The following is a 10,918-nucleotide window of genomic DNA, read 5'->3' as shown; positions in this document are numbered from 1 at the left end:
CCGAAGCACAAGCATGTGATCCATGTAGTATTCTCTCCGGAGCTTGAAATGGGACGGGAACTGAGGAGAGATCCCAGGGCAAAGGCAATCTCATAGGTTGGGCGTTGTGACAAATTTCGAACAGCTTATTAGTAGCACACGAGAAATTCTCTTCCCGCGGGATTATTTAACTAGTGTATGCTCCTTGCTGCGCTTCTCCTGACACACCTGCATGCATCATCGCAGATAACCAAGCGGTTTTCTCGGGGAGCAGCTCTTTAATCGTTAGTTAATCTCCACGCGCGCGAGCGTGTCATCATTCTCAAGATCAGGCGCTCTGCCATCTTTGTTTGATTGCTTAATCGAGCTCTCGCCGCCGTCGGAGCTTTTGAGGAGGAAAAGCCCTGTCGTCTGTTCGTGCCACGGTTTTTAATTGCAGGACGGAGCCAGTGTTTCGTGCGTTCGTGCCCTACTGGCAGGTGTACGTGGATATGCTGTGATTGTGCCTGGGGTCGTCGGATCTCGCCATGGACGGACAGGATCACAAGTCTACCGCTGCATCAAAAGAACCTAAGCCCAAAATGCGTCGTCTATCTTATAGTACCGTTAATATAGTTTTCCTGGAGATGGAATAAAGGTCTACTCGCCTAGACCCTGTTTCGGTGATGCGTCTAGTATCATTGGCGGGCGTGTGGAGGTGTGTCTCCGACGGATCTATCTTTGGTGGATTTACTCGGAGCTCGTCGTTGTTCGTCTATATTCGTGTGTCTTCGGGCTGGATCCTTCTGATCTACATTAGTTTTCATCGGCGGCAGTTGCTATTCTGGTGCGCTGGTCCTATGGGGCCTTAGCACGACGACTTCCCAACTGTCTACTACAACAAGTCGTGCCCGACTCCGGCGATGGAGGGGCAACGACGACGGTGCGCATTCCGCTCGCTTCAGTGCTTGTAGTCGCCGCTAGGTGGTCTACGGATCTGGATGTAATTTTTATTATCTCTGATGTTCATTGTACTGTCATAATTGAAGATGAATAGATTGGAATTTTTCCGCAAAAAATATAGTTTCTCATCGATCAAACAAGAAAGCGAACACGATAGTAGTACTTCGAGGACCACCACTTTCATGGCACGGCCACGGCGAACGGGGGCGTGGTCAAGTGGGAATGCGGCAATGCGGACATTGATGCCTGCAAAAACTGCCTCGACGACCGCGCTTCAGGGCGGCCATGCTTCTATGGTGGCGGCATTGCAGACCTCGATGCCCCGAAAGATGGCCTCGGGGCAATTGTCCCAGGCCAGCCATTCTTCCACGACAATGGCGATGGCCGGAGCGATCACGTGATCCCAATTCCGCCGCTCCCTTTCATCTCATCCCTCGTGAGCACGTCAAGGGCGGCTTCCAACTGCTCCCACCAGAAGGGATCCAGGGCATCCGAGGACAATTTTTGAAACATATTTTGAAGAGGAAGAGGTGGCATGAAGGCGGGTCAGAGCCGCCAGAGCTGCCATTAAGAAGGCTGTTGAGGAGGGGGCAACAGACGACCATTAAGGGGCACACTTTTCAATGAGAAATGCGGCCGTGCTCACATTCCTCTCATCTGCTGACGGGACTCCTCCCGGCCCGCTCACACGCAAGCTAGGAGATGATGTGTGTGATGGACAATGGAGACTATCCGACGAGCTGTCACGGGAATCCAAGTGCCGGGACATGGCATTAATGGTCAGGTGCCCGTCGCCGGTGGTGCGTGGGAGGCTAGGTTGCTTCAAATCATATGGACGACATGAGATGGAAGAAATGGAGCGAGCTCCATATGGACCCTCCCTGACCTTCATGTATGAGCATGGAGGCTGCAAAGTCGTTTATCGAGCGAGCTCTATAAATTACATCGACCGGAAGCCATATGAAAACTTTAGTATAGCATTATTTTTTATCAAAACCGTCATATTAACGGTTATTATGACAATCGGGTCATATGATGACTATGTAGTTGCTCTAGAGATGGCTTAGCAAATCTATTTGTACTCTTCTCTTGTCGCAACCTTGAAAAAGCGACCCCAAAAAAATGGCATATGAAGAGAGCTAAAGGCCATGAACACTTTTTTTTAAGCTCAAATGCCCTGAACCTGAATAGGATGTCTCCCCGGAGAGCTGCGAGGCTCCCCTGTTCGCTAGCACAAGAAAAAAAAAAGGCTTGGAATATACAACAAGCTGGTTCTCCAGAAAAGTGGGTCGTACTAGTGTTGATCCGGAGTGCTCGCGCTTAAAAGGGGCCCTGCTTGCTCTTTTCAGGGCCTGACGAACTGTTACGTTCCACTGGCAAAACGATAAGAAAGGCTCTGGCCATCATAAACCGACAGAAATGGCTAAACAGCATCCACTCTCTTTTCTATTTTGTTGCTTTAGTGCTTTCTTCCAGTTTTTTCCTCTTTTTTGGTCGTGCCTGGATGCAATCTCCTTGTTTCCTTTCAGTGCTCATCTCAATTGCCGGAAGGTGTCATCCCTGTTCATGTTAATTATGCCTGTGCCCTTTTGACATTCTACATTGAGTAAGCAAAAACTTGGCCAATACTAACTGAGACCACTGTACGGTGTGTATTACGGTAGTAGTACTATCTGCGCAGGGAGTGATGATTGATGAAGAGTAGGTAGTAGCTTGTGTGTTGGTGCTGAGTTATGGCGAGCGATGGGGAACAGAAACTCCTTGCCTGGGCATGGCATCAGTTTGTTCTTTGCAAACAGTTTTTTTTTCAGCGCAGCGTTTCTCTGCACATGCAAGGTTGACCGACTCCTCGCTTGTTTTCATCGTAGGCTCGTAGCGGAATCGCCCTAGGGTTCGGTATTCCCATGGATCGCCACCTTCGATTCGAGCATTTTTAAACCTCGTGTAAGACAGTGATCGACTGGAATTTAGAGCCGGCCCGTGCAAGACCAAATCGAGAGACAGGATCATAGGGAGCTGCACGATGGGACAAGAAATTGACCCGACAAGCTGGCTTAGACAAACGATGCTACTAATAGCAGCTAAAGATGCCAATTATAGGTGGACTGTTTTTCCTTGAAAGGTAGCACTCGCGTACTGCGGTGCTAGCTTATCTTGCCGAGAATCATTTTTCTGTTTTCCTTTTCTAAAAAAAAAAATCAAGACTCAAGAGGATACAAACACTATAAGCAGTATATCAAGACTCGAGGCTACAAACACTATGAGCACATACTCCTCTATATAGATGGATTACACAAAAAATTACAGGGGCATGTAGGTGCAGGAGGAGGATGCACTTGCCCAGCCGCCCAATTCCCTCGCATATGCAAAGTTCTTGGATTCCGCACGTGGACAGAGTAAATTTTAATTTTCAGTTTCTGAAACTTAAGTTTTTGTCAATAGCAGGTTCTGAAACTTACTATTTTTGCCAGTCACACGTTCTGAAACTTGTGTTTTTGTCGGCCACAGGTTTTGAAACTTATGTTTTTGTTGGTCGCTTTGTTCATGTTCTTTTCAGTAGTTGAAACATTTTTGTCAGTCTTAGGATCTGAAACTCATGATTTTGTCGGCCGCTCATATTAAGTTTCAGAAGTTGAAACTTAACCAAATTTAAAAAACTCATCAAAACGTATTCAAAACGTATCTCATATGAAAGCCCTCATCATCAGAAACATGAATATGAAAATAAAAGTTATTTTGTACTTTTGATACAGAAGATATGAAAGTTCTAAAATCGAAAACCAAAGAAAAAGAGGGTTGTGTGCCCTGCACCCGCGTGCTATAAATTCTATGTCCTACGATACACACAACCAATATCAACACATACCAATATCAACACATGCACAGAAACACACCGACAACTAGTAAAGTCATATAAGATATAAGCTATGCGTACACGAGAGAAAAAAAGGCCCAAGGCGATGTATCAATATTTTTGTGACGATGAATCAATATTCTATAGAGGGGTGAAAGCATGCTAATTATCATTTTTCTGGCACCACTTTCCAAATTGTGTTTGATGCAACACTATAGGAAAATACATAAAAACTCATGGGCGTATGATTTTTTTCCCCACCCGCATACTCGATGGAACACTCTCTGCAAAAGAAATGGAAACTTTATTTGAATTAAGTGTAAAGTGGTCATATAAAAGAACTACTATAGAATTTCTTTTGTAAGGATTAAACTATATATATTCTTTGCAATAGAAATTAGCAATTTCCTTTTTATTCATGTCTAAAAAAATCAAAAGTGATATATCAATTCCTTTTTTGCGAAAGGGATCTATCGTTTTTTTGTTCCATATGGTGTTCTTATTTGAGTGTATTATACAAAAATTATTTTGATTATGATTCCCTCTAACATTCTTACAACTATGTTCTGCACACGAGCTTATAAAATAGGTAAGTCATGTCTAGTTTTTTTGGTACGGTAACTCCTCTCTAGTAATCCAAGAATAACAAGCTACTCCCTCCGTGCTAGAAAAAAATGCATGAAAATCCAGTTTGAAATCAAATGATGCAAAAATTGACCAAGTTTTTTACTTCATTTGACTTCAGAAAATTTTTATACGCCTTCTTTTCAAGTAGAGGGAGTAAGCCTTAGTTTTTTTTAGTAACCAATAAGCCTTAGCTAAGCATTCTTTTCTTTTTGGTTGAGAAAAGGCTTAGCCAAGTTTAAAATGACATATTTAGAATGGGCCCGTGCACCAAAGCCATAAACACGTCGTGCGTGTGATACGCGTTCCTCGCTTCGAGGCCCAAGTACATCACATTAGCTTAATGTGCCAGCCCAACACATGGGGAGTGGCGCTTCAGGCGCCAGGGAAGCTCCCTTGCACCAATACGCCGGCATTGGTGGGCCGGCGCATGTACATGTTCCAATTTGAGAAAATAAACAAAAGAAAAACCAGAAAGTGATTGCAAAAACAAAAATAACACGTGAATTGCCAAAAGTTCACGGATTTTGAAAACAGTTCGTGAACTTGGGGAAAAAATTCATCAATTTGAAAAAAAGTTCATTAATTTTAAAAAATCATTTCATTTGGGAAAAAAGTTCATCAATTTTGGAAAAAGTTCAAAAAAGTTTATTTATTTTGATAAAAACTTCATCAAAATTGGAAAAAGTTTATCAATTTTCAAGAAAAGTTCATTGATTTGGAAAAAAAATTCATATATTTCATAGAACTTTCTATAAAAATGATCGATTTTGAAAAAAGTTCATCAACTCTACGAAAAGTTCATTGTTCTTTTTAGAAAACTTCACCGATTTTGGAAAAAGTTCGGTAAAGTTAAGTAAAGGCAAAAACAAAAAAGAAAATGAAAAACTAACTAAACGGGCCAGCCCAGCTTGCAGCGCTTCAGGCGCCCATTTGCAAAATGCACAGTAACGTCCCCCTAATGTGCCAAATAGGATCTAACTGACACATGGCACATGTGCTGGTCGACACGTGTATTATTTAGCCTTTTGGGATGCTTTGGGCCTACTTTTAGTCTTTTGGGTGTTCAAAAGTAAAAAAAATTCAGAAACAATGGGTCGTGCCGTGTTGGCATGCAGGCCTCACCTCGCAGCTCAACCATGACTCAACCACGACACTAGTCGTGTCGCGGGCCCGGCACGGCCCTTGAGTTGCGTGATGTGTCAGACACGCGTGCTTTTGCATCGGGGGGGGGGGGGGGAGTATCAGGTGAAACCAACCCTCAAATGCTCCCGTGCTACAAAAGATTTTTTTTCAAATTTAAGCATCTCAAAAAATTCTGAAAAAATCATGAATGTTCACAACACATGTTTAAATAATCCCTAAAAAAATTAGATCAAAACTCAAAATATACACTAAGAAAAAAGGCAAATCCGTCATGAATAGTGTCAAAAAGAAGACAAAAGAAAAAATGCCACTATTCACATCTGAATTTGTCTTTTTTGTTTCTCCATGTGTATTTCGAATTTTGATCTAAATTGTTTAGGGGTTGTCGACCTATGTGTTGTGAACATCCATGATTTTTTCAGATTCTTTTGGATGTTTAAATTTAAATTTTTTACGTTGGTAGCATGGGACATTTTCTCGCAAAAAAAAAGGTAGCATGGGACATGTATCACATGATATTTTCCTCCGCACCGGACTTGTAAAATGTGTCAAACCAGTCAAAGCGAAGCAAGAATCAGCAACCTGTATAATAAAAAAAATCGGGTTCAGGTCAAAGCAACCTGAACCCAAGCGTGCACAGTGCACTGCCCGCGTCGCTCTCCGGCCAACGATTCTTCCCGTTCTTGCCTTCTGAAATCTGAAGAATCGAAGCAACTCAAGCAAGTCCGGTGCTTGGCCATTGGTACGAAGGCGCACCCCTTCCGCCAAGCTCCAAACTCCGTTTCAGGTTAGCGCGGCGTGCGGGGTCTCGATCCGAGGCGCGGCCCAGCCAGGTCTCGTTCGTTTCTCCCTGAAATTTAATTCAAAGGTGCCCTTGGTTTCCGTTTTTGTTTGCTGCAAATGCAATCCGAATTCGGGGACTCCGAGCTCCCCTCATTCCCCTGATTTGTAGGGCACCGTCTGTGCGTGCTTGGGGCTTTTGTGTTGGATTAAACCCTAGCGCCTCTTCGATTTCGTACCCCAACTTTAACAAATTTTTCATGTGATGGTGTCCTCTGGATTCTGCAGGCAGGGTGATGGACTGGCGCAATGGCACTGCTTGTTTCTTCAGCGCCTGAACGGGCCGTTTTGATCCAACAATAACTTGTGAAACTCTGTTTTGTTTGCAGATTGGGAACATCGATGGTTAACGGATCATCACTATGGTGGATATTTCTACTAGCGTTCTGCTTCTGGATGTTTTTGTTCCGTTGAATATGTCGGCATAAACCAGGGAATTTTGATGCCACACATCGCTTGTACACCCTCTGTTCATAAATATAAGACGCTTTGGTAGTTCAATTTAAACTCTCAGAACGTCTTATATTTAGGAACGGAGGTAGTACATGGTAGTGCTGAATTTATTTATCCAATCCAGTGCGAGGGCTTTTCAATTATCAGGTCATTCATGATTCTTCCATAACGTGTTGTTGCCACAGCTAGAGATACTCTTGCAGATGTAGACTCTGACAGCTTCACCCATAAATGCAGCTAAATAACCTTGAACAACTATCAACTTAGGCACAGAAGTTTTCAAGAAGATCGATACTGGTTTGTAGTATGTCATTCTGCTAATGCATTCACTGTAAGGGGAATCCACTACTGGGAAACATATTTAACCTGTTAGCTCGTTGAAAAGAACAGCGAAAAATCATCTTATCTTGGAACATATTGGCTCAGAAGTATCACCCATCAACTTATTTGCCAAAGTCTTTTTTAAGTGATGCGCCACAAATAAAGCTATTAAGATTGTCAAGAACAGCAGAAGTGCTGCATGGCTTATTTCTGTTCTTTTCAGTATTGTTCTGTAGCAGTCATGCTCATTTTTCATCCATATAACTGCTACCTGGACAGGAATCCATAGCCTTCAGTCTTCTCACTTTATCTCAAATAAAATATAAAACACACATATTACATTAGGACAAAAGGCTTCATTGAGCTTTAATATGTGGTCTGACCCTGGCAATCATGTACTTCGTATACACATATCTCAAATGCTAGTTCTTCTATGGATTTTTTTCGCAGACCTTGTTTTTTGGAGTTAAGAAGATCCCTGAACCCAACATTTGAAGGCATGCTATTGCACTCTAATTGTAGATAGTTTACTTCTGATTTGTTAAGTTCCCTTATTTTTAGTGATACGTTCAGGCCTTAGAGCTGTATTTTCTTTAATACTCTCGAAGTATTAATTTTAAGGATGAAACCAAGTATTGTTCTCACCAACATGGAGTAACATACACCGGTACACATGAGTATGTAGGGCGGGGGGGTGGGGGTATTTTCTTTTATCTGTTTCATGTTACTAGGTTGTTAAAATATGTACATTGAGTGCAAAAACACACAGGTGAACATGGTTCTACATGCGCCCACATGAATAGTGAATTCAAAAATATACTAAAAAAAATTAAAAAAAAAAATGAAATTTTGGGATATCAAACTTGGTCGACTATGTATGTTACAATTTTTTTTTCAGTTTTATTTTTATAGTATTTTTTTCGAATTTACTATTCATAAGGGGTGCGGGTGGAACCATGTTCACCGAATTCCTGTCCCACTAAGTGGTTCTACAATCTTCTGATTTCATTTACTGAAAGTGTTTGATTATGTTGCAGGAAATGCCAACTTTGTTTGGATCATGTGTTTGTAGTTATCCAGGGCAAGGAAAGAACAGAAAATCTCACGCATCCATCAATTATAGCAGCCTCACATATCATAACAAAATTTGGCCTGAGTATTTATTTATCTTCATTTCTTTCCCATGTTGTGTGTCATTTACTTTCCTTTGGAAGTAATGGGGTCATTTCCTTTTCTGTTGCCTTGTCGTTGAACTACACGAGGACACTTCCTGATACACAGGTCTTTTCTTTGAAAGATGTAATGAAAGTGACGTGCATACCATTCCAATCAAGACAATTAAGGTACACTTAACAAAGCACATGCCTTTTAGTTTCCTGTCTGTTTTTCTTTTCCTTTTCTGATGTGATTCAAGCCAACAAGTAGCATGGCTGGTCTCCGTATCTGATTATGATGATGTGGACTCAAACTGAGATGTCTTTATTGAGTAAACATAAATCAATCGGCTTGCAAAGTTGACCAAAGCGGGCATTAAATTAGGTTGCTGGCGTGCTGCGTCACAATGCACGTATTCAGATGGAAGTATAATGGCAAGAGATAGGTGATGGATGCTGAAATCAATCGGTATTCATTGCATGGCGTCACACCGTAGACTGTTTGATTGTTTCAAATACTATATCTCTCCAATTTGAAATTTCATCACCTTTTTAATTACCTGATGTCTTTTTCAAGGATAGTAGGTAGAGCCCTCATTATGTTGAGGCGTGGGAGTTGTAATGCCAATTGGTTAGTTCAACTAATCTGTGGTGACAAATTCCTAACACTCCACTTCTGGGGTTGACTGTTCTTGCACTTTCTCCACTTTGTATGGTGGATTTGCATACCTTGTCTGAACACAAAGGAATGAACAGATGAGTGTTCGTGGTGTGAAGTCGCAGAAGCTTGTCTATCATAGATGTTTCAGAATAATACTCATCCGGCCCAACTTGAGATTTTCAGGGGTAATCTTTTCGTGTCTTGAAAGTAAGAAACAGAAGAGAAGAAGTCTGGTCCTATGCCTAACAAACTACTCCATTTAGAACCACCGAAGAAGAACACAGGAGAGGGGATATAGTCCCCAGTGTATCCATGATGTGTCAAAATCGTGACACACCAGCACATGGATATATGCCAGCCTCACAATTTTAATACAGACATATCATGGTTACACTGAAGAAATGATCAAACGAAAGAGAACTACTGGACCTAGGACTTCATATAAACGCTTTTCTTGATGTCGGTGCTGCGGAATGGAGCCTCTCCTCCTCTTCTTTCACCCCCTCCTGCTCTTCCTGCTGTTGCTGTTGTTGTTGTTGTTATTGTTGCTATTGTCCTGCAGGAAGTCAAGGAGCACGGGGCTCTTGCACTGGGGGCACCGAGGGTCATCCTGGGGGAGCATGACGTAGATGAAGCAGCGAGGGCAGGCGGCGAGCACCATGGACGTCGCCTCAGGGCTGTTGGACCACTGCAGGCCATGCTCGTTCTCCGACGACAGGCATGAGCTCGGGGACGACTCCTCGTCAGCCATCGCCCTGTTGGAGGAGTCCCCTCTTGCAGGCAGCGAGAGGTTCAGCTTCAGGTCAAGGCCCTTTGATGAGCTCTTCCTGTTGCTGCGGCTCATCCTCAGAGGTATCCCCTGCCTGCACACATCAAAACGTTGAACTGTCGGATTAGCATACGCTCTGAAAGCTACTATTGATCGATTGTTGCAACCTAGAAGAGATATGAGATCACTAGAGATGGATGCATATAGGGAGGGGGCTTACTTTTGCGTCGGGTCCGAGAAGCAGGAGGCGTGCAGATGAAAGTGAGAGCGACAGGGGAGGGGATGCTCTGGAAGGAGAGAAGCCCGGGAGTTGGAATGCTAGGAGCGTGTTGCGTTGGTGTAGTTGGAATGGAGATGGCGAGTATTTATAGTGGGGAGGGAGATGGATGGGGAGAGGTCAATTAGTTTTGTTTAATGCAACCGTGAGAGGCATACTACTCTCTCTCTCGCTCTCCCTCTCTCATGTTGTACAACGCCGAGGCATTTTATTACCCACCAAATCATGGTTGGAGAGTGGCAAGGGATGGGTTGAATATTTTGTGTTATGTTGGGTGGAAGAGAAGTGCGAGGTGAGAGGGCTGGTCATGCACACAAGGTAGGCTATCTAACAGGCGAAAGCGGAGGCTGGGTATGTAGTTACAGCTAGACTTTTGACATGTTTTGCTTTTCTTTCCTCTTTACCCTAATGAAAGCTTGCCACTGATATTAAGGGCTCTAATCCACACACTTTTTTCTTAATCTTTTCATAGTAGACTTCACATATTAGAGTGAGTAGAGTAGTATGTTTGGTCGAAAGTTAAAACACATATAGTGATTCAGTTCTAAAAGTTTGCAAATGAGTTGCCTCCAACCGGTTTTACTGCATCTAGACAGTGGACATAGAAGATAGACACATCTTGTAATTATGAGAGTTATTATTGGGTGTGTTGTTGAAAGTTGAAGCTCATCAATACCTGTCCTTCTAATTGCTTCGAAAGCTTAATTGTTTTTTACTGGCCCAAATTGATTTCACCACTTGAATGTGATCTTGAATGGAATTTATTTGGAACAGTGTCTCAAATGCACATCATACTGCTAGCAGGAAAAAGAAAGTAGAGAGTAGTACACTAAATAGACTTGAATGTTGGGCCATTGGTTTTTGCTAATCGAATAAATGGGGTCCTTGAAGATATGCT

The 10,918-nt window shown here is 42.7% G+C and overlaps 1 protein-coding gene across 1 annotated transcript; it reads right to left on the bottom strand.

Moving 5' to 3' along the window:
- Positions 1-9,150: 9,150 nt before the first annotated feature.
- On the bottom strand, positions 9,151-10,082 carry LOC109753173 (protein GL2-INTERACTING REPRESSOR 1). The gene is made up of 2 exons (XM_020312095.4): positions 9,964-10,082; positions 9,151-9,837 (listed from the first exon to the last, which is right to left on the bottom strand). The coding sequence occupies exon 2, from the start codon at positions 9,816-9,818 to the stop codon at positions 9,471-9,473; it is 348 nt and encodes a 115-aa protein (XP_020167684.1). The 5' UTR covers positions 9,819-9,837; positions 9,964-10,082; the 3' UTR covers positions 9,151-9,470.
- Between the last annotated feature and the right edge of the window lie 836 nt (positions 10,083-10,918).

Source organism: Aegilops tauschii, chromosome 2 (assembly GCF_002575655.3).
Source record: "Aegilops tauschii subsp. strangulata cultivar AL8/78 chromosome 2, Aet v6.0, whole genome shotgun sequence".
Taxonomy (NCBI): Eukaryota; Viridiplantae; Streptophyta; class Magnoliopsida; order Poales; family Poaceae; genus Aegilops; species Aegilops tauschii.
The sequence above is the reverse complement of the archived record's forward strand: the minus strand, read 5'-3'. Positions and strand labels throughout refer to the sequence as shown.

Coding starts and splice junctions, on each gene's coding strand:
- LOC109753173 (XM_020312095.4), bottom strand. CDS start 9,818: ATGAGCCGCAGCAACAGGAAGAGCTCATCAAAGGGCCTTGACCTGAAG.